The sequence below is a fragment of the Bos taurus genome, chromosome 19 (genome assembly GCF_002263795.3).
Source record: "Bos taurus isolate L1 Dominette 01449 registration number 42190680 breed Hereford chromosome 19, ARS-UCD2.0, whole genome shotgun sequence".
Taxonomy (NCBI): domain Eukaryota; kingdom Metazoa; phylum Chordata; class Mammalia; order Artiodactyla; family Bovidae; genus Bos; species Bos taurus.
Window position 1 is genome coordinate 39,895,229 of NC_037346.1, and position 24,522 is coordinate 39,919,750.

The 24,522-nt window shown below is 36.3% G+C and overlaps 1 protein-coding gene across 4 annotated transcripts in view; it reads left to right on the forward strand.

Annotated features, from left to right (window-relative positions):
• The window catches only part of CDK12 (cyclin dependent kinase 12), a 40,156-nt gene extending 15,959 nt beyond the window's left edge, over window positions 1–24,197 (forward strand). For 2 of the 4 annotated variants that reach the window (XM_005220718.5, XM_024979956.2), the window contains exons 6-14: window positions 2,425–2,614; window positions 8,093–8,149; window positions 8,527–8,628; window positions 14,094–14,171; window positions 15,155–15,271; window positions 15,646–15,777; window positions 17,150–17,361; window positions 18,291–18,743; window positions 22,611–24,195. In XM_005220718.5, coding sequence (XP_005220775.1) covers window positions 2,425–2,614; window positions 8,093–8,149; window positions 8,527–8,628; window positions 14,094–14,171; window positions 15,155–15,271; window positions 15,646–15,777; window positions 17,150–17,361; window positions 18,291–18,743; window positions 22,611–23,296 — 2,027 coding nt within the window. In that variant the 3' untranslated portion in view covers window positions 23,297–24,195. Of the gene's footprint in view, window positions 1–2,424; window positions 2,615–8,092; window positions 8,150–8,526; window positions 8,629–14,093; window positions 14,172–15,154; window positions 15,272–15,645; window positions 15,778–17,149; window positions 17,362–18,290; window positions 18,744–22,583 lie in introns of all 4 variants that reach the window. The other 2 variants (XM_005220717.5, NM_001205701.1) reach the window with 2 other exon arrangements.
• Window positions 24,198–24,522: the final 325 nt, after the last annotated feature.

Here is a 24,522-nt window from a genome sequence, read left to right on the forward strand (position 1 = left end):
CTTGCATTACAGTTGGATTCATTACCGGCTGAGCTACTGGGAAGCCCTCCTTCATTTATATGCATCTTTTTTTTTTTAAACGTAGCTTTGCGCTCATACAGTTCAGAATCCAAAGCAGGTATTTCTAAAACAATTTTCTTCAGGTCACATTGTGGTTTTCCTGGATTTGTAACTTGTCTTTGGGGAATAAAATTGTTGTAGTCTATCTATGACATCCAGCCAACTTCTGTTAAAATAAATCTGAAGGTTTAGAAATGGGCAGCTGTAAAGAGATGGCATATGTGAATATAGCCTGGGATATTAAGAAAATATGATTGAAATACTTAAAATTAGGAGGGTATTGGTTAAAGTTAAGTTGGACTTCTTTACAGAGCCTCAGAGGTATTAGCATTAAGGGAGTAGTATCTCTTGAGTTTGGCAGAAGTAGTTTTAAAGAAAAGGAAATTCTGCTTAGATAAATTTATGAAAATTAGACTGGAATAGAATTAAGTATACTAGGTATATTTCTGGGTGTGTTTTTTAATCTTTTCTGATTATAAAAATAATACAGAGTAAAGATGCATAAAAAAATGTTAATTGGTTGCTTTTGGACAGGTGCTTGCTTTTATCCATATCATTCTGTACTGTATAAGTAATTTACTATATACTGTTCAAATTCTTTTTCTTAAAAAAAAATCATAAAATAATGGACTTCCTTGGGACTCCATGCTTTCACTGAAGTGGGCATAGATTCAATCCATGGTCAGGGAAACTAACATGCTGTGCGGAATGGCCAAATAATAAAAATTTTTTTTTAATCACAAAAAAATAATGAATGGATGTGATGCATACCTATTGTGGAAGAAATGAAAATGTAGATGAATAGGAAAAGGAGAATGGCAATCACTTCTCACCCACTCCCTTCCAGTATACTGCCATCCATAGACGATCACTATATAGTGTTAATATTTTGGCATATTTCTTTCTAGTACTTCATAGATATTGTATTTATTTTAACATAACTGAGATCAAGGTATATTTAGTGTTTTATAACTTGCCATAAGCTATTTCCTGTATCATTAACATGTTTTAATGACTGTGCATGAAGATAAATGAATCCAAATTTAATTTCACCAGTCCTTGTTGAGCAATTAGTTGTCAGTTTAAAAATATATTATAATAGCACTGCATTGAGGATCTTTGCATAAATCTTTGCATTTTGATTTATTTCTTAATATAGTTTCCTAGAAATAGAATTATTTGGTGAAAGGAATTTTCATATTTAATTGTAGATTGCATAATGATTTATGTCCCACCAGTGAGTCCCATCTCACTTAATCCTCCATAATGTTGAATTTATCTTTTTAAAAAACTGTCATCTGATAGGTGAAATATGAGTGATACCATTATTTTGGATTGGTATTTTTCCCTTAGACAAGACAAGACAAGTTTTTTCCCTTGTCTATGAATTTTACTTATTTTTCTCTTTCTTGAGTTGTCCCTTTGTATCCTTTATCCACTCTTTTGCAATTTTAGTGTTTTCTTTTTTTGTAGGAGGGCTTAACTAAAGCTAAAGTATTCCTTTAATCCAATGGTGGTTAACTTTTTGACAGTCATGGACCTTTTAAAATATCTCATGGATTCATTCTTCAAAAAAACATTAAAAAAAAAAAACATTTAAAATGTTATATGCTATTTCAGGGTCCTTGAAGCCTACCCTCTAGACTAAGAATCCATACCTTTATGTTATTGAGAGAAGAATTTTAGACTGGATAGATTATAGTATAACTAGGTCTAGTGTTTCTTATGTTACAGAATTTGCCTCTATCATGTACCATGCTGAAAGTGTACAGATAATGTGGATTTCAAATCTTTTACAATTCTCTTAGCCTTTTACCTTACTTTTAAATGTAGGATGTTGAATTGGATGATTCGTTTTTCTTTCAATTCTTAAATACTATAAATTTCATTAATAGTCTGCACCCCTGGCATATTATGTGAGTGCTGTTAGCACTTCTGTAAAGACTTCTACAAAAGTTGTCTCAGAGTGTGTAACAAATGGGCATGGTTGTATGTTACAAATAAAACTTTATTTACAGCAGTAGACAGAAGGGATTTGCCCCAAGCAGTCTGTAATTTGCCAACTGATTTAGATCATAAAAGACTAGTTATACAGCCTAATTGGGGGAGTTGTCCCCTTCAAGACGTAAGTAGTCCAAAAAGCACCAGACTGTGGGTCAGAAGATTAATTCAAATAGTAGTTCTGTTATTTATTATTAAAATGGGCAAGTTACTCCATTGCTGGAGTTTTAGTTTTTTCATATATAAAGTTAAACATCTTTTTCTAGAGAGCTAATGGTCAACTCCAAAATTATATAAAAATTAAGGCATCGTTATTTCAGCATCCTTTTTCTCTTTTCTAAATTTTTTCTTCATCCTGTGTAGGAGCCTTTTACCTTGTATTTGAATATATGGACCATGACTTAATGGGACTTCTGGAATCTGGTTTGGTGCACTTTTCTGAGGACCATATCAAGTCATTCATGAAACAGCTAATGGAAGGATTGGATTACTGTCACAAAAAGAATTTCCTGCATCGGGATATTAAGTGTTCTAACATTTTGCTGAACAACAGGTAACATAGTAACCATATGAGGTTAAGCATTTTCTCCCTCTCTTCTGACACCCTTAGTTTCAGCTAATTAATTAAAGAGTTATAGATAGACCCAATAATGCAGTGTTTGTGTTTATATACATCTGATGTCTGTACCTTAGGAACAACTTGTGATGGGATACTTTTATCAGCAGTCTCAGACTCAGTCTTGGTAAGAAGCTAAAGGAGATAGGATTGTAAAGGTATTTTTTATTTTATTTGTAAAGGTTTTTTTTAAATGCAAACATTTTAGAGAATCACTCATATCCTACAGGAATATTCAGAGAGCTTTTGCCATAGTAATACTTTTGTGGTCCTAGGCAAATTCCTACACACATTGAGTTAAGGAAATTCTCCTTTGTTTCATTGGGAGAAACCTGCTCTTATAGCTGCTTTTGAGACTTTCTTAGTTATCGAATTTCAGAGTAAACACAGATGTAGTTGGGGACTGACCATTCTGCCAACACTTCAGTTTAGTTCAGTTCAGTTGCTCAGTCGTGTCCGACTCTGCGACCCCATGAATTGCAGCATGCCAGGCCTCCCTGTCCATCACCAACTCCCGGAGTTCACCCAAACTCATGTCCATTGATGCCATCCAGCCATCTCATCCTCTGTCGTCCCCTTCTCCTCCACTGCCAGCACTTCTGGGTTTTAATAATATAGACAGACAGGAATTTGGTAAAGAACAGTGTTAATCCTTCAGAAGTTTTTATCATCTGCTTCTTTCCTCTTTGGCTATTTGCTTAAAGTGAATTGGTGATATCATTTGTTACTTACAGTAGCCTTGAGTAATAGCCCTACATATTGAGGAATAAAAAGCAAGTCTGGGACCGTTGAAATAAGGCCAGTGTTGGTTCTGTAGGTAATTAGGCTTTTTATAGCCATCTTTGTCTGATGCAAGGAGTTCCAACCAGTCCATCCTAAAGGAGATCAGTCCTGGGTGTTCATTGGAACGACTGATGTTGAAGCTGAAACTCCAATACTTTGGCCACCTGATGCAAAGAGCTGACTCATTTGAAAAGACCCTGATGCTGGGAAAGATTGAGGGCAGGAGGGGAAGGGGACGACAGAGGATGAGATGGTTGGATGGCATCACCGACTCAATGGACACGAGTTTGGGTAAACTCTGGGAGTTGGTGATGGACAGGGAGGCCTGGCGTGCTGCAGTTCATGGGGTCGCAAAGAGTCGGACACAACTGAATGACTGAACTGAACTGAACTTGTCTGATGCACCCTTTGTATTAAATATTTCTGTTCAGTTCTGTTTAACAAACATTATCTATTAATTGATGGGAATATAGAATGACTATGACATGTTTCCTATCTTTGTGGAGTTGGGTGACCAGCTCTTCAGGGTTGCCCAGGACTGTCCTGGTTTTAGCACCTAAAGTCCCATGTTGGATGGTTGGTCCCTGGAGAGTTGCATTTAGTAGGGAAGCTAAACAAATAAATTGCTTATTTCTGTAAACATTTATTAAACTCTCCCCCACCCCCAGATTTGGGAGCATCTGGGAAGATGTGATTTCAAGGAATGAATAGGCATTTACCAGAAAGAATGACAACAGAGGGTCACATTTCTAGGCAAAAGAGATTGAATTTACAAATTCACATTTGTAAATTCACATTTACAAATTCACAAAATATACAAAAGCACATAAATGTGAAAATAACATAGCATGTTTGAAAAACTGGAAAAGGAGTCAGTATTGCTAGGGCAAGAAGAGTGAAACACACAATGGCGAGATGAAGCTGGGCAGTTGCGAGGAGCTGATTTAAATTTTATTTGTAAGAGACAGCCATTAAGAGGTGCTGGCTAATTTTTTGTTTTCAAATTATATAATTAATACATTTCATTAATTGTCCAAATTACTATAGAATTATTATTTATACTTAAATACCTTTATGAGATAAAATGTGATATTAAAAGATTCCTTTCTGTCACTATATCTGTGACCCACCATAATTCTTATTAAAGCTGCACTTGGTTAAATCCATCTATATATACAGTAATAAGGCATCAAAAACTTTAATGATGATGGCTATCATCTTGCAGTTTTCTGGACTATACTTTCTTCTGTTCTTTTGCTCTTCTGTTGGGGGATGTGTCAGGCTAGGAAATAATTGCAGTCCTGTTTGGTGTCCATTCTGGTGGGTCTAGCCCCTCTCTGTCCCTAACTTCCCAAGTTCAGGAAGCTGGTGAGCTTCTAGACTAAAGTGAATTTTCTTTTCAGTTTTCTAAGCAGGCTACAGGAGTCTCATAGTCTAGTCTGATCCAACCAGCCTCTATTCTTGCTGATTTAGTGTCTACACAGAGACTTTTGAGTGAGATGGCGTAGAGAGGAGTCCTCAGCTGGATGAAGGAGGGAAAACAGTCGATAAGAGAGGGAGGAGGGCGGGGTTGGGCTTCGTGATATTTATCTTAATTACACAACTATAAATAAAACCAAATTATTTTAGATATAAGAGAGACCAATTAGTCTTCTGCTTTAGAAAAGTCACTGAATGGTCACTATATAGGGTATGGACTGGGGGCACACAGACTTACTAAAAATGTCATAAGAAATGGTCTGAACTTAAACTAACCAAGGCATTGCTAGTAGAGGATGGACAGCATGGACTTGGTAGATTAGTAGACTTGATGAGAGAGTAAATGGTGGGGAATCAATCAGTGTACTCACAGATTTCTCACTTGAGAAACTAGATGGGTGGCATAGTGGTCAATGTAGGGAATACAGGAAGAATAGGATGCATGAGGCAAAAGAGGAAACCCCATACTCGAATATATTCAGGGTACTATAATATATCCAGGGTAGTGATACCAAGTAAGGCATATGATCACATGTGAGTTTCAAACTAGCAGTGTAGATTCAGGAGTTACTAAGCATAGAAAAGATATGAGAAGATGAAACCTGAGAAACTGGTCAGATAGATCAGAAGAAAATAAGGAAATATCATGAATGCAAAATTAGCAGGTTTAAGGAATGCATGGCTATAGATGTCAGGTGATGTAAATAGGTTTTAAGACCCAAGAAGAGAATCTGAAAATAAAAAAGGTCAGTGGTGAAAGTGTGGGGTAAGTGGGTGGGTAGCATAATTAATGGGAAGGTGATTGTAGTTGTGACTTTGTTTGTTTTTATTAATTTTTTATTAAGGATGCAGAGCTTTGAGCATATTTAAATGCTAAGGAAAAAGAAAATAAAGAGGGGAAAGTTGACGATTCAGGAAAGAACCAAAGTAATTTAAAGGAATGAGGTTCTAGAGGAGATGACATCAAAGCCAGAAGTGGTAGTATGGATTATCCTTGAACAGGAAAAGAGATTGACACATTTTTTCTGTAATTGAAGGAAAAGGAGAAAGCAAGGTTAGAGGTGTAAATAAGTATAGGTAAAACAATGTTAAATAGCTCCCACCTAACAGATGACATCTGTTTCCAGTGAAGAAGGTTATCTACTGAGAGTAAGAGGGTACGGGGATGGATTAGGAAATAAACTAGGTTCTGGTGATACTTAGGTCTAGCCTTATTTTCCATAACCATATATCTATTACTATTTTTTTTTAATACATTTTATCATTTCCACCATCTTTTTAAAAATTTTATTTATTTAAATTTAATTAATTGCTAATTTTATTCATTTATTTAGCTGTACTGGGTCTTTGTTGCTCCACCTGGACTTTCTCTAGTTGCAGTGTACAGTGGCTACTGTCTAGCTGCGGAGTGCAGGCTTCTTCTCACTGTTGTGGCTTCTCTGGTTGCAGAGTTTGGGCTTAATAGTTGTGGTGCACAGGCTTAGTTGCTTTGCTGCAAATGGAATCATCCCAGAGCAAGTATTAAACCCGTGTTCCCTGCATTGGCAGGCTGATTCTTAAACCACTGGATCACCGAGAAAGTGCCTCTATTGCCATTTTAACTTTTAAGTTGTACCATAGTAGAACTTACCTTGAGTCTTGGGATCAAAGTAAGGATGCCAAGGAATTTGAGGAACCCTTTTTGTCTCAATATAGGACTCAAGACAGCTATTTCTTTCCTTTTGCTTTTCTCAGAAATTGCTTATAAATTGAACTTAAAATGTGATGAGGTATGGGACAAGTGGGTAAGGTGCCCATAATCTTTACTAAGAATGTTGAGTTGATTTAATGTAAAATTTTGTTGCTAGTAGTTACCTGGTTTTAATATTTTGTCCTATTGCTCAGATTTTGAGGAGCACCTCGTAGAATAGCCTTTTTTCCCCCTCTTCTATCTCATTTTTTCTGCTAGATCTGAGCTATCAAACCCCTGAGATATCCCCAGTCCTTTAAAAAAAGTCAACTGGCTTTTCATTGCCCAAGAGGTGACACAAACTGTACACAAAAATTGAGATAGGTATGATTAATCCAACAGTTAATTATGGTTTTTAAATAGTTTCCCAGCATTTTGTGTTGCATTTTATTAAAATATTACTTCATTCAATGTCAAAGGAAGGATATTTAGCAGAGTGAAACATGGATGTGGTCTCTTTAACATCAACATTATATAACAATTAACATTTTGCTGTATTTGCTCCCTTATTTTTCTGCCTTTATAACTGAAAAAACACAAAATATGGACTGTTAGAAAATAATATATAATAATTCTGTCAGAGTATTTAGAGTCAAACATACTGATGTAATTTACTTTAAAATAGTAACTTTAAACTAGTAAAGTAAATTACATCAGTATGTTTGACTCTAAATACTCTGACAGAATTATTATATATTATTTTCTAACTGTCCATATTTTGTGTTTTTTCAGTTATGTCAAAAATATCTTCTGTAGGGAGTTGCTGGAAGTCCAGTGGTTAGGCCTTGGCACTTTTACTGTTGTTGCCCAGATTCAGTCCCTGGTCAGGGAACTAAGATCCAGCAAGCCCCATGGCGTGGCCGGAATAAAAAAAACAGTCTTTTGTGGAGCTAATTTGTTCAAACCAGAATCAGTCAGGGATTATGAATTGGATTTAGTTGTTAGGCCTCTTAAATCTCCCTTAATCTAAAATAGCCCATTCAGTTTTTTCCCAACCATAAGTATTTAATCTAGCAGGTTCTAGTCACTTTTGTTTGCCAAGAAATAAAAGAAATATTTAGTTAAGGAATCATATCCAAAAACATAATAGTAGTCTAAAAAAAACTCCCTTAGGCTTTGTGGAGTGGTGTGGTCAAAGAAACTTAATCTGGGAGAGTTACCATTAAGAGCAGAACTAAAAGGTTAAAATTCATTTTTGTAATTCCTTTAATTCCTAAATTAGCACTTGACTTTTTTTTTTTGGTCTCATCTTGTTGCATATGGGATCTTAGTTCCCCGATCAGGAATTGAACCTGTGCCCCCTGAAGCAGAAACTCCCAAGTCTTAACCACTGGACTGTCAGGGAAGTCCCAGCACTTGACTTTTTAAGTGTAATTTGGGAGCTCCTGTTGTTACTTATGAAAATAATTATTTTTGTTTTACAGTGGGCAGATCAAACTAGCAGATTTTGGACTTGCTCGGCTCTATAATTCTGAAGAGAGGTGAGTCATTCATCAAAATTACATATGGGAAATAGGAAAAAGTCCTTTTTATTCTTGGATATGTTAGTATTCTGTAAATTGCAGTAACTGAAGAGTTCCATAATTTTCTAAATGTGTTACCACCTAGATTTTAGACACTTAATTCTTTCTGATTTCTTGAACCTGCTTTAGACTGAAATAAATCAACCCAAATTGGAATGGAAGTTATTTCTTCATCATCTTCCGTCAAGCTTACTTTTGAACTGTTAGGTTGCTATGGAGCTGTTTTGATGATCGCATCTCTAATTGACAGCTGTTTTAATTTGCATTTAATTATACAAGTATTTTTCATCGGAAACCATTGTAAATTTATGTCATGGTTGTATTTTACTTTTCAGCCGTCCTTATACAAACAAAGTTATTACTCTGTGGTACCGACCTCCAGAACTTCTGCTGGGAGAGGAGCGTTATACACCAGCGATAGATGTTTGGAGCTGTGGGTAAGATTCCTTTCATCTTTTTTTTGTTTGTAACTCACATACTGATGAACTTGTATCATGTTTTATCTCTCCATTTGTTTTTTTGCAGCTCTTCTTTAAGTTCAAAAGAATAGGGATCAACTTTTAGCCAGAGTTCAAAGAAATCTGTTAAATATTTCTTAATATCAGACACATAGTTTCAAATAAGATTCATAGATTGCAATTGATATCTCATCTTTTAATTATAGATTCCCCCTCCATCTCTCTTAGGTCCCCCCTCCTTATAATTTTTTTTTAGAAGAAATTGGTTTATTTGTCCTATAGAGTTTCTCACCATCTAGACTTTGCTGATTGCATCTTCATGGTGATTTTTTAAGCATAGTTCTCTATTTTTATTTCCTATAAATTGTAGGTGAATTCAGGTCTGATTCCCAATACCCACTGACCCTGAAACTATTTTACAGATGGTTTTGTGTACTTCTGACAGATCACATAGTCACTTGTATATCCTAGTTGGGGGTAGGAAGCGGTGGGAGCCTCTTGTCCAGAGTACAGGCAATAGCTGGGTGCATTATCTGTAGAAAATTTAAAAACAATTAAAAAAATCCATTACAAATTAGTCAACTTTTTATTATTCTCTTACACAGGCAGTTCTAAACAATGTCTAATAAAATATTCACCCCTATTGGAGTGGAGTTACATATACACACACCACTTTATGTAATAATATGTAATTGTCTTGTTTGGAAGTGTTGTTAGCTATTAGTGGTCTGTATCCATCAATTCATTTGGGTTTTTTTGTGGTATGATATTCTAATCATTTCATTCTTTCTTGGAATAAAGAAAGATTATCTATTTGGCTAACCTTGGGTACAAATGATATTGAAAAGGCTTAATTAGGAAGTTACCTGGCAGTCTGGTGGTTAAGACTCCACATTTTCACTGGTGAGAGCATGGGTTCAGCCCCTAGTTGGGGAGCTGAAATTCCACAAGCCACCTGGGTGGGGCCAAAAAAAAGTTTTTTAAAGGGTTTTATTAACGGGTTAAATCTTTCATTTTATTTACCAGTTTTCAAAATTATAAGGTGGCTTACTGTTATCCTCCAAAGATGACCAGAGAGAGGTTGTTTAGGGTTTGATTTTTAGTGTCATTATGAACTCATGGATTTAAACATATTTGACATGTTTTAATTCATTAGAGTTATCATCCTTATTCCTCTTCAAACTGTCCAGACTTCAGTCATTGGGAGTTTATTCAGGTTAATTCTTGGGACCTTTTGACTCAACCATAGTGGAATTGATAGCCTGTATTGTTTTCTGGTTCTAGTCTCATCTAGTTCATTTCCTGCCACAGACCTAGAATTGGCCATTTCTCTTAAGGTGTCCTTTTAGTAGAAAATTATATTTAGAGACCACAGTTTGTATGTTAGGGGCATAGACATATTATATGGGTCATGTTAGTTAATTGTTTCTTAAGCTGTATTATTTATACACACTGACCTTGACCTCCATACTTTAGGATTCTGACACATATACTTCACAGGGAGCATATCACTTTTTTCCATCCTTTCTCTCCTCTATTAATGTCATTCTTTCAAAGGAGAACTACAGGGCTTTTATTTCAAAATTAAAAAGGGTGATGGAGAAAGAGCTTAATTTCTGTAGTAGCCTACCCAACTCAAATGAAGCTTTAGTTAAATTTTACTGACTCAAGCTGGGTATGTTTGTGTTCTGGACTATTTGCTTTAACAGTATTAGCTTTTAAATTGTCACAGCTAGGCTCTAAAGTTAACGCCCCATTAAGATACACAGGGAAAGTTCATAGCTCTGTTGGTATTATTTCTGTGCAATCTACCACCTCAGTGCAGTAGCCAAGTGTTGATTACATAATGATGTCTTCCTCACTGAAGGACTAGAAACTGAAAACACAAAAGCACAGTTGAAAATTAAAATTGTAGAAAATTATGCTTTCTTTAAAAGCTCAGTGACTCATTGAATTGAGGTTTTGCTTGACTTTTGATGTGCACTTAATACTTTGGTGATTCGTGGTAGTCTCTCTGAAGATGTTTTTGTGGGATGTTCTTGGCAGAATTAATCGATGGAGCAGAGCAGTTTAGTGTGAAAATCAAGAGAGAAGCCACACAGACTAATATAACACATTGTACTTAGAGTCTGTAAACTCAGCAGGGTTGTTCTTTCTATGTTTTATTTTACCTGTTGTGATAACACTGTATTTGGAATTTGATTTGGCAGTTAATATTAGAAACAAATTTTGCTTACACTTTTCTTTCTGTGAATAAGGTTTGAGAGACTATTGGAAGTAAGAATTTGAGGTTAACAAATGCTAAAAGAAAGTTCCTGTTAACTTTAAAAGCTACGTTTGTTTGCTTTCTCAAATTTTGTCAAGCTAAAGAATTTCAAAGTTAAACTGTATTATAGTCGTCCCTCCGTGCCCACAGCAGGGTTGGTTCTAGGACCCCCTGCACGCAAAATCCTGGGGATGCTCAAGTGTGTTATATTAAATAGTGTAGTGTTTACAGAATGCTCCAGTGTGTTATATTAAATAGTGTAGTGTTTACATATAGCCTACACACACCCTCCCACATATCCTCCACTATATTTTCAATAATCTCTGATTACTTACAATACCTAAACACTGTAAATGTTCCAATAGTTGCCAGCGTGGCAGATTTAAGTTTTGATTTTTTGAAACTTTCTGGAATTTATTTTCTGAGTATTTTCAGTTCATGGTTGAATCTATGGATATGGTACCTACAAATATGGAGGGCTGACTGTAAACACTGGTTTTAGGAGTATCTGTAAATAAATCTCATTTCAGAACACAGGCCATAAAAGAGATTTGTTGTCCCTTTTTTTTCTTTCCTTACATTTTGAAAAAAATATTTCAGGTATAAAAAAGTATAGAGTATTGATGTAATTTTTTTCATGTTTTAAGTTTATTTTGAAATAATTAGAAAAGATACTAGGATAGTACAAAGAATGTTAGTATAGTCTTTATTCAGATTTACTAATTTTTTTAACCTTTCAATTGAGATTTATAATAAACTGCATATATTTAACATGTATAATTTGTTTTGACATTGGTGAAACCATCACCACAACCAAAGTAACGTGCTGCAGAATTATCCATGTGTTCCTTTGTAGTCCCTCTTTACTGTCCACATCATCCCATTCCCCACACCCACCTGCTCGCTCTTTAGATTGATTTATATTTCTAGAATTTTGTGGTAAATAGAATCATAATGTACATGTTCTTTTTCACATTGGCAGCTTTTACTCAACATAATTATTTTAAGATCACTTATGTTAGTTTTACTGATTTTTAACTTGCCACATTTCCTTCTTTAAATAATTTTATTTATTTATATTTGGCTGTGCTTGGTCTTGTTGCTGCATGGGCTTTTCTCTGGTTGTGACTAGTGGGGGGCTAGTCTCTAGTTGCAGTGCTCAGGCTTCTCACTGTGGTGGTTTCTCTTGTCGCAGGCAGAGCGTGGTCTCTAGATGCATGGGCTTCAGTAGTTGCGGCTCCCAGGCTCTAGAGCGCAGTGTCAGTGATTGTGGTGCAAGGGCTTAGTTGCTCTGTAGCATGTGGGGTCTTCCCAGATCAGAAATCAAACCTGTGTCTCCTGCGTTGATTGGCAGGCAGATTTTTTTGCCACTGAGCCACCAGGGAAGCCCTACATTTCTTTTATATTCATATATTTTATATCTATATATATACACATATATAAATGTGTTGTATGTATATATAATATATATATGTACTTATATATAATATAACATACAGTATATTCATAGAATAAAATATATTTATATGTGTGTGTATATATATACGTTGTATGTTATATGTACTTACATATAACATACAGTATATTCATAGAATAAAATGGATGTTTGTATATGTGTACTATATATATCTTTTTTCCAGAACCATTTGAAAGTAATTTTATATGGTAGTGGTGGTGGTGTAGTTGCTAAATCATGTCTAACTCTTGTGACCCCATGGACTGTAGCCCGCCAGGCTCCTCTGTCTGTGGGATTTCCCAGGGAAGAACACTGGAGTGGGTTGCCATTTCCTTCTCCAGTAGTTCCATATATTCACACACTAATTTTGTCAGTACGCTCATAATGTCCTGGCAACAATACCTCATGTAATAGAGGATCCAGTTTAGTAGCACATATTACATTTAGTTTTCATTCTTAATCTGGAACAGTTACTTGGCTTTTTTTCGGTTTTGATTTTGGCTGAAATTTTAAGTTTAGTTAATTTAAAATATTAGTTTCAGGTATACAACATAATACTTCAAAATTTTTGTAGATTATATTCCATTTCAAGTTACTGTAAAATATTGACTGTATTCCTGTCCTTGTAGCTTATTTATTTTATACATAATAATCCCCTACCTCTATATTGCTCTTTTCCAGTTCCTCCTTCCCACTGGTAATCATTAGTTTTTTCCCTATATCTGTGTTTGTTTTTGTTTTGTTACATTCTTTCATTCATTTTATTTTTTAGATTATACATATAAATGGTAATGTACTATATTTGTCTGACTTATTTCACTTAAGCATAATACCCTCTAGGTCCATCCATGTTGCAGATGGCAGAATTTCATTCTTTTATATTTCAGAAGTGTTCTTTTTAAGGTATTACATTTGTACTCACATGAACCCTGCTTGCCTTTTTCTGGGGATGTTACTTTGGTCACTTAGCTAAGGTGTTGTTTTTTTCAGTACTAAATAGTTACTAGTTTTCCTTTTATAATTAATAAATAATTTATGGAGAGATACTTGGAGACTGTGTAAATATGTCAATATAGTTTTGAAAGGCCTTTTCAAAATGGTGAAAGAATTTAAGCATAATATATTTGAAAGTCTTGTTGAAACTGATTCTGACTGATGACAATGAACTTTAGAAATATAATGTTAAGAGGGCTGTATATAGTGCCCATTCTGCAGGGCAGATGAAGAAAAAGGCTAATATTATTCTTACTGAAATTGCTCAGCATCTTTGTAAAATTGAAGTGAGTTTTTTGTGTTTAGCTATTTCCTTAAATTTACAGTGGAATTGGTAGAAAAGGACTCTTGACTCCTTTTTTCTTTATTTTTTTGCCACACTACGTGACATGTAGGATCTTAGTTCTCCCATCAGGGATTAAGCACATGCCCCCTGCATTGGACGCACAGAGTCTTAACCACTGGAGTACCAGGAAAGTCCCTTGACTTCTTGTTTCTGCTTATAGACTGTCCTTTATAGGTGGCAAAAATTTGATCTACCAGCAAATCTTAATCCTTAATGTTTTTTTTCACCATAAGAAGTATTTTCTTTTATGAAAGTTAGGCCCTTAGTTTTGGGCTTTTTTAGTATATTAGATGCAACCTGATACACTATAAAAGTTTATTGAAATACATTTTAAATAAGCTCCAGGGATTTCTCTTCTGACCTCTCAATTTTATTATTTCTAGATGCATTCTTGGGGAACTATTCACAAAGAAGCCTATTTTTCAAGCCAATCTGGAACTGGCTCAGCTAGAACTGATCAGGTACAGCTGTGTATGTGTTCTGAGTGCCCAAGGTTGATCAGTAATCTCATCCTCTAATTTCTAATACTTTTCATTCATTCTACTAAATGATTTTATGCTCCTTATGTCCAAGTAAGTTTCTCTTCAGTCAGGTTTACCATATATTTTGTCATGGGCTGTACATACTTATATATGTAAGTAAGTGTATTTCACTTACTTAATTTGCATAGTTTTTATTAGTTCTTCATGTAAAAGCATACTGTTTTCAGAATAGTTGTTTATTCTTATTTGGGTTAGATTAAGATCAACTTTATTCAGTAAACATTCATTGAGCCTATTCTCTAACAAATTCCTATCACTGTTAAACTTTAGGATTCAGAAATAGGTCCCTGCCTTCAAAGAACTCAGAGTTTAGTAAGTGATGCATTATGTAAACAGATAGTTATAAAAGAGAGCCTTTAATAGAGGGTTTGGGTAAGGTCTGGGATTGGGATGGAATTTGAATTTTTTTTTTTTGTTTTGTTTTGCAATAAGATTAAAGGGAAGAATATGACAAGCTAATATACACTTTTTTAAAAAGATGGTGTATAACCCATTATGTGTTATGCAGTAAACTCAGTTTTCCATCAGAATTCCAGTCTTAAGCTCTCTTCTGCTAGTTCAACAAGGACATTATAGGACCAGTTCAGCTCTTTGAAATTAGTGCTAACTGAACAAGAACAAAACTGGTAATGAAAATCTATGCGGGACATTAAGAACATGTTTTACAAAGCCAAATATGTGAATCATTTTGGACTATTGTGCCAGTATTTTCTCATTACTATTTTTTAGCCAACTCCTCTGTCCTTAAAGCAGTGAGGTGAGGTTTTACCTCTCTGCATGCCTTTTAGTTTAATAAGCCAAAAGCCCCCATACTTGAGGAGGTAATCATTTCTGCTTCTAGAATCGCTAAAATTTATAATGCTCACTCACTTCCTTGTTCTTGCTTTTTGCTTTGTTTTCAGTCGACTCTGTGGTAGCCCTTGTCCAGCTGTGTGGCCTGATGTTATCAAGCTGCCCTACTTCAATACAATGAAACCGAAGAAGCAATATAGAAGGCGCCTACGAGAAGAATTCTCTTTGTGAGTTTGACAAATATGTACATCTATTTGTTTATGTGTTTGGCTGTTGTTTGGACTTAGCTTTTTCTTGCCCTGGGGAATTAGTGCTATCCCAGTTTATTATGCCAACACACTGTAGGAAAACATTTTATTTTTGAGCATTATGAGTTTCATCATAGTCTTGCATTCAAGGCTTCATGTTTTCTACCTGTGGTACTATTGCATTTCTTGAATCCTGTGTGGAAGCAAATCTGCTTTCTTGTTTAGCCAGGTTCCAACTCCCTTCTCATGGTTTTTACATGGAGTTGGAAATTCAGAGACCTTTGGCATAAGGTTACAGGCTTAAGAACTGTGGAGTCATTGTGAACTTGTTCTTTTGCTCTTCCTTTCCACAGCATTCCTTCAGCAGCACTTGATTTACTGGACCACATGCTGACGTTAGATCCTAGCAAACGTTGTACAGCTGAACAGACTCTACAGAGTGATTTCCTTAAAGATGTTGAGCTCAGCAAAATGGATCCTCCAGAGTAAGTGCTGGTGGCCTTGTAGTGACTCTAAACCTGAGAAACTAAAAATAATAGGTTTTTTAAAAAAGAAGCTGCAGTGGCCAACCAAATAAAGAGGTTTTTAAACATTTCATCTTTTTTAATTCCTTATATCTGCAATGATCATGTTATCCCATACATGCAAGAACAGTCCTAATTTTATGTATTTATTTTTTAAAATATTTATTTGTTTGGCTGCACCAGGTCTTAGTTATGGCATGTGGGATCTTTAGTTGTGGCATGAGAACTCCTGGTTGTGGCATGTGAGATCTAGTTTTCTGACCAGGGATCAAACCAGTAGTTTGTCTATCTATCAGGCCATATGTCCTGAATTTTTATATAGAAAACATGGTCTCTGAATGTGTCTTTCTTCTATCAGAATCTTATTAATTTTCTCTATTATATGGGATCCTCAGAGGTTCTACACTCCCCATCTCACATTCTGATAGAAACCTTTGACTTTCGCTGACAGCATTATAACTTTCACGTCAGAGTTTATGGGCATTTCTTTCTTATAGGAACACTGTATCTTAAATGTATGAGATGTTAGTATATGAACAGGTAATAACTACAAATCTGATAATCCAAAGAAATGTCCTAATTCATTTATTATGTTTGAATTTTGATGCATTGAATGTGACTGAAGTATGTAAGCTTTTTAGCAAAAATTGGAAATTTTGGCTGTGGTAATCTGTGTTGTGGTAAGATTTAACTTACTGGAATTTATTGAGTATTGGAAAGTCCAGAAATGTATTAAACCTCACAAATGAAAATATTCAGTCATGGAAATTCAATGGGCAGAAAGAAAAAATGAACCAGTTTTTTGGTCATTAGAGACCAAGTAACACATAAATTGATTTTACACAGAGATCGTTTAATTACAATGTGCTCATGTGGTTCCAAGATTTAAATTACTACCTTGCCTGGGCTTTTTGTAAATATTAAGAAGGCAGTCACCTTTGGTCTGTTTATTCCCTATTAAAATTTGACCAAGAAAAAAAAAGTCTCCTTAATTTTTGTTATGCTAAGCACAAACAATTATAAAACTTAACCATTTGACTGGAATATGGACATTTTTATAGAGCAGGTGTGTGTGTCTCTGTTATTAGCAAGATCTTCATTTCTCACTGTAGAAAGAAATCCTTTGGGCATTTGGATCTTTAGTTCCTCAGACTACCATATGCCATGATTCTATTTACGCTGCTGCTGTTTACTAACTTTTCTGGTTATTTTTATATTTTCTTTATCCTTTCCATTTCCCCTTGCTCTTTGCCTTCCCATTTTAATCTCTTATTCCTCCATTCACTCAGTAGTGCACATTCCCACACACATTTCCCCTTTTGTCTTTTTCCAGCCTCCCCCACTGGCAGGATTGCCATGAATTATGGAGTAAGAAACGGCGACGGCAGCGACAAAGTGGTGTTTTGGTAGAAGAGCCACCTCCACCCAAAGCCTCTCGAAAAGAAACTATCTCAGGGACAAGTGCTGAGCCTGTAAAGAACAGCAGTCCAGCACCACCTCAGCCTGCTCCTGGCAAGGTGGAACCTGGGGCTGGGGATGCAATAGGTCAGTGCTGGGAAGGAGCCTTTGTGCTTTTATTAAGCACTTGGCAGATTTTGAAGGTCAAGTGTAAGGATTTGTGTCTGTGTGTGTGTTTTAATTTTTAGCCACTGAAGAATTAAAGAGTTGATATCCGCATTATGTAAGGGGAAAAGGAGATAAGCCCAGTTTTATACATGTGGTCTAGAAAACTTAAAATACATTATTTCCCTATCCTGAAAACTAATATCTCAATTCAGTGTGTGGCATAAATTAGTGAATTAGGTAAGCTGAATTTAAAGATTAGTTTACCCATGGCTTGCTAACCTATAATCAGAGCCCTGTCTGTGTTAGATTTGATAAGACCTTAGAATTTAATCATGTTAAATCATAGTCGCTAAATGTAGTTAGTTCTGTGGACTGTTATTTGATCTAAATATATCCAAAACTGTGTAATAGTGAATTTTTATAAACAACAAAGTAGCTCTCCTGTGGTACAACCGTTTTTTCTGAATTACAACTTCCTTCGCTCACTTTTCCTTCATTGTCTATTTAAAACAGTGGCTTTCAACACTGGCTGCACATTATAATCATCTAAAAAGCTTTAAACATAAACACCTCCAAACAATTGCCAGATTTCTAGGGATAGGACCTAAGGCTTCTGAATTTTAAATCTCTCCTGATATACAGTAAGGGCTGAAAATCACTGATCTTGAAGAATATAGATAAAGTCACTTTTACTCACAATACAGAGATATTTTAATTAGTCCCTGTATTTTTAAGTGAAAATATAAAGAATAACAAATGTGTCACAATTGGAGGCATGAAAAATGAGACATTCAAAACGAAACTTCATTCACTGGATATTGTAAGTTGCTGTTGTCAGTTGAAGACGGCAAAGGTCCTTGCCTTGCCTCACCTCATCCTCTTATATTGGTTCCACTGTCTCCCCACAGGCCTCGGTGATATCACACAGCAGTTGAATCAAAGTGAATTGGCAGTGTTACTGAACCTGCTGCAGAGCCAAACGGACCTGAGCATTCCTCAGATGGCGCAGCTGCTTAACATCCACTCCAACCCAGAGATGCAGCAGCAGCTGGAGGCCCTGAACCAGTCCATCAGTGCCCTAACGGCTGCCACTTCCCAACAGCAGGACTCAGAGCCCACAGCCCCAGAGGAATCTTTGAAGGAGATAGCCCCTGCCCCAGCGGTCCAACCTTCAGCAGAACAGACAACCCCTGAAGCTTCAAGCACACCAGCTGACATGCAGAATATGTTGGCAGTTCTTTTGAGTCAACTGATGAAAACCCAGGAGCCAGCAGGCAACCTGGAGGAAAACAACAGTGACAAGAACAGTGGGCCACAGGGGCCCCGAAGAACTCCCACAATGCCACAGGAGGAGGCAGCAGGTAAACAGACCGGTCATGAATCTCATTGAGCTCAGGTGCTGTTGATCCTCTTAAAAATCTCTAATGTTTTCTTTTTCACATCAGTGGCCTCAGTTTCAGTTTTTCTGTAACTTAGTCTACAGAAGAACATAGCACCAAGTGATGTATTTCTTGCCCAGCTTCTTTTATTTAAGTCTCAAAGCTTCTTAAAACACCTTTCGTATACTGATTGTTTTTCCATTTCCTAGGAAGTAGGTAAGTAAAGTCCCTATGTTCTCACACAAGAAAACCACAGCTGTAGCTAGTGATGCATCTTGAACCACTGTGTGTGTGGTGGTCAACTAGTACTAGCACTTGAAAATCTGCCTTCCAAGCAAACCATTATCAGATTGTACAAATAGCCACTTGTACTCTAGAACAGTGAATGCTAGGTACTGAGTTCCTGGAAACATACAGTCAAGAAAGCCCTAATAAAATATCATTGTTAATCTCCCAAAGAATGATTTGAGAAGATTTCTAAGCAGGTAATTAACACCGTACATTTCCTTTCCAAAAAATAGCATATAAAAATGATTTCTTTAAATCTCTTCCTGAAGGATAAGTGAATGGACCCCAGATTAGGAACTGAACATTATTATTTTTTAAAAATCGAAAAAAGGAAATATGTATACCTTGATCTTACATAAGCACAGCATGCAATTTATTAGAGGGAAAAGAACTTTAAATTTTCTAGTCAATTCTGATTCACAGTCTTTATTTCTAAAATCTTTACAATCTGTGTTTTCAACTCCTTGGAAATTTTTGCTGTCCATGAAGACCCCATGAATTGGGGAAATGAGAAGATGTACAAGGGCTGTTGGAGTACACTAACCTTCAATTTTTAGGGTGTTGCATTCACATTTCAGATCGGTTGGTGCAGAGTATATGCCTTATTTCCACTGGTACAGGATCAAATAAGTTATTGTATGTAAAGTTTTACAAAAAAGGTAACAAATAAATTACCCTCTTTACTTTGTGGATAAGGAAACTGCGATCTAGGGAATTTAAATAAGCCTATCTGTGGTCCCACTACTGGAACCATATTATTGGCAGAGGCAGAACTAGAATTACTGTACTTTCTTAATGAATGTGTTTCTTAACTCGCTTTGCTATTTTGTCATAACAATTCCAATAGTTTTTAAGAGACTCTGGGATGTTATTCAACAGAGAAAGCAAATCTAGAATTAAAGCAGGTCTCTTTGTCTCATCTCTTATACTCTCCTCCCTCGTACCACCACCCACCCCCCTCACCAACCAAAAAAAATTATAATCAATAACTGAAAGAAGTTATTCAAGTTAAATGGCATAGTGATTGAAAGAAATTCACCCAATAATTAAGTCAACAAGCTATCAGTCAAATGGTGAAAATGAACTAAAATTTAGGCCTGGCTCATGGCCAGAAATTACTGGATTTATTTTTCAGAGGAGAGTAAAAATGCCATCACTAATTATTTCAGTCACTTCTGGATTATCCAGTTGGTGACTCTCTGCCTCTATCTTGCTCCTGCTACCTCTCATGTGGCTGTTTTGCTGTTCATCAGCACTTCCACCAGAGGGCAGACTGAGTTAGCCAGAGAAAATGAAAATCTATCCCTTTGGCTACTGTTTAGCTATTCTGTGGAGAAGGAAATGGTAACCCACTCCAGTATTCTTGCCTGGAAAATCCCACGGACGGAGAAGCCTGGTAGGCTACAGTCCATGGGGTCACAAAGAGTCAGACACAACTGAGCGACTTCACTTCACTTAGCTATTCTGTACTTGTTGAGAAATGGTTATGGTTGAATCTAACTAGTAAAATGAAATTTTCAGTTATTTGTATATTTCATTGATCCCTCTCACCACTGGTACAGACTGTTAAGGGTTGGCAATATTGTTAACACTTTAAATCTTATAACTATGTTTTTTTTTAATGTGATCTTTATTTTTAATTCTTAAGATGTTTTATTAGCCTTTAATAGTTCTTTACAACCAGTCTGCCTTTGCTATTTTGAAATAGTTTTCGTCCTCTCATAAATGTGAAAGAATGTGAGCTCAAGAATTAGTTCTATTGAAATACAACTAAACTATTTGTATAAAAGGCAAAGTTTAAATATGAAATGTAGTATAGATGGAAGAAAATAAGTTTAGCTTTGTCCATTTTTGCAGTTAGGCATTTTTAAAGTTGTTTGCCCTTTAGTATTAAAAAAAAAACAACAAAAAAAAAACTGGTGTTCCATTTCATGTATAGACCAAAAATACTTTTTAAAATAACTGGTACTGTGATGTTCTTATGTAGTGAGATGTGTAGTGTTGATAGTGAAAAACTCTGAAATCTATAGATATTTGTAGTCCAGTTAGCTTTCCTGTTTTTGGATGTCTACTTTTCAAGTTGTGAGTTTTCTATAGCTAATTTTTCATCCTTTAATTTAGCTTTCTCTACCATCTAGTCAGCCAGCCAGTCTGTTAACAAAAAATTGAGTGGGTACTGTATATAGGATGATCAACTTGTCCTTGTACTGTCCTGGTTTTAAAACCAAAAGTTTTAAACCTGGGAACCTCCTTCAGTCTCAGGCAATCGGGACTCTTGGTCACCCTAATTGTATTTACGTATAGCACCTGCCCACTAAGGGTATGCTTACTTTACTGATTGTTTTTGCAAAATATAATTGTGGTATATATGCTACCAAAATACCTAATTGTTATAATTATAAAAACTACTTTTGGCTTGCCTGAGTAATGACTTTATATCACTGTCTCATAATAAAGAATTGATTATATGGACATTTAAAACTATGCTTCATTAGGGAACAGAAAAATCAGTCATTTGAAAGATATCCCAAAACAGTCTTTTCTTCAGCAAGGTGACTCCCAACTCTCTAAAGGCATGGTTCTGACTACTTGGTTTTGTGTGTCCTCAAACTCACACCATTTTACATTTCTAGTCTCTTGCCTTGGCAGGAGTTCATTATCAGACAATGATTGCCATGGTTAGGCAAATTAATCCAGTTGTGGGTAACAAAATGTCTAGGGAGTGGTTCTAATAAGACCTTTGGAAAGACAGAGTATAGTATTAGTTCAATACATTTCTAAATACTCTTCTCACTGTCTCCAAGATAAACAAATGTTTATCAACAGCCCATTCTGCATGACATTGCTGTAGTGACTTTTTATAATTACTGTAACATAGGAAGCTGAATGACAGTACGGTGGTTTTCTTCAGACTGTGATTATGGGGAGAAGGAGCTCAAACTGGGAGAAGCAAGTGTATGTGTATACATGATGGTAATGAAAGGTTTTTACTAATTTCATCTCACCTGTATATTCTTCTAGCTTTATTTTACGTGTTAACCTGATATCATCAAACATTCTGTAAAATGTGTTAGCTAAGTCCATACAAAGTTTCCTGTTGTACAGCAAGATTATGTCCTAGATATGTGACCACAGCATATGTATTGTTCCCTCTCATCTTCCTTCTTTCTACTTTATTTTCATTAATGTTTTGATCCAACAGCAAAAAGGGGTGGGGAGGCTACCAACAGCCTACATATTAGAACAGTTCCTTAAGGAAGGAAATGGAGGAGATCTCAGACAAAAATCAGGACAATCATTTGAAATACATGATTTTAACACCAGCTGTTAGATCCAGAATGCAACTGTTTTACTTTTAATCACTTGATTTTATTTATAAATTGCGATTTCCTGATCCCAAGGTTTTTTGCTTTATATATATTTGGTTACTTATATTGATATTTGTTTATGTTGGGCAGTGTGTGTGTGTGTGTTTGTGTTTATAATCACATGTGATTTTTAAGATGGTGTTTAAAAGAAGTAACCCTTCCACAGCATGTCCTCCTCACATTCTTCCACCAGAGAAGAGGCCCCCTGAGCCCCCCGGACCTCCACCGCCGCCACCTCCACCCCCTCTGGTTGAAGGCGATCTTTCCAGCGCCCCGCAGGAGTTGAACCCAGCCGTGACAGCCGCCTTGCTGCAACTTTTATCCCAGCCTGAAGCAGAGCCTCCTGGCCACCTGCCACATGAGCACCAGGCCTTGAGATCAATGGATTACTCCACCCGACCCCATCCTAACAGGACTTACGGAAACACTGACGGGCCTGAAACAGGGTTCAGTGCCACTGACACTGATGAACGCAACTCTGGTCCAGCCTTGACAGAATCTTTGGCCCAGACCCTGGTGAAGAACAGGACCTTCTCGGGCTCTGTGAGCCACCTTGGGGAGTCCAGCAGTTACCAGGGCACAGGGTCAGTGCAGTTCCCAGGGGACCAGGACCTCCGTTTTGCCAGGGTCCCCTTAGCATTACACTCAGTGGTCGGGCAACCATTCCTGAAGGCTGAGGGAAGCAGCAACTCTGTGGTACATGCAGAGACCAAATTGCAAAACTATGGGGAGCTGGGGCCAGGAACCACTGGGACCAGCAGCTCAGGAGCAAGCCTTAACTGGGGGGCCTCAGCTCAGTCTTCTGCTTATGGCAAAGTGTATCGGGGGCCTACAAGAGTCCCTCCAAGAGGGGGAAGAGGGAGAGGAGTTCCTTACTAACCTAGAGACTTCAGAGTCCTGAAAGATTCCTTCCCTATCCATTCTTCCATCCAGTCCTCTGAACCTTTAATGAAATAATTTGCCAGAGCGAGGTAATCATCTGCATTTGGCTATTGCAAAGCTATCTGTTGTATTCCTTGCTCACTTGCTCCTAGCAAGCGACTTATAAAATAGTGATATTGGCACCAGTTCCTCCTGGATGGGATATAGTCAGAATATTTACTTCAACTCTACCTAGTAAATATAAGTAGAGAATATGGAGAGGGTCATTAAATTGAAAAGTAAATGTTTAATTAGTTCATTTCCTGCACTTCTTGAGCAGAAGAAGGAAACAGTTTCAATTTTGAGATGGCTCAGGAGAGGTTCTTAAAGTTTGGCTTTTTTTTTAATGGTTTCTTTTGAATTTAGGTTTTTTGGTTTCTTTCGTTTTTGGTTTGTTTTTTTTTTTAAGAGAATAGTGTTCACAGAATTTGAGCTGCTCTTAGGCTTTTGCTTTAAGGGAAACAGAGTGACTGGCTGGTTTAAATAAATGTTTCCTTCCTCTCCACCATCTCACATTTTTGCTTTCAAGTGAACTCTTTTTTTACCCATTGAGCATCTTGAACATACCTTTTTTCCAAATAAATTGCTCATTCTTAAAGTTTGCTCCACTTTGAGAAGACATGCCCCCCCCCTCCCTGCACGTGAAGCAGGTTGTAGAAAGTGGCATTCTTGGGCAAGTAGGAAGACTTTATCCCATCTCTTTACCTTTTTTATCCCATCTTTATAGACTCTCTCTCTCTCTCTCTGTCTCTCTCTTTTTGAGGCATTTGTTTGGAAAAAAAATTAATTGTTGAGATGCCCAAGAACCTGGGATAATTCTTTACTTTTTGAAATAAAGGAAAGGAAATTCAAACTCCTATATTGTTCTCTGTAAATCTTCAATTCTGAAAATTTTTTTTTTTAACCATGTTCTGATGGTGAAGTTGATTTGTAGATGCAAACAGCCTAGGACATTGCTGCTGAGGTAGGGTTAGAGATGATCCCTCCATACCTGGAGGGTTAGTAACATCAGTTAGCATACTGTTTACACATATTTTTTTATGTAAAAAAAAACCTTTGAAACAGAGCATTGTAATATTGTCAAAGAGGAAAAAAAATACATCCTGAAAATACATGGAAATGTAACTTAGTTTAGGGTGAATATTTTTCTGAAGATATATCACTACCTGAGACCTTTTTAAAAA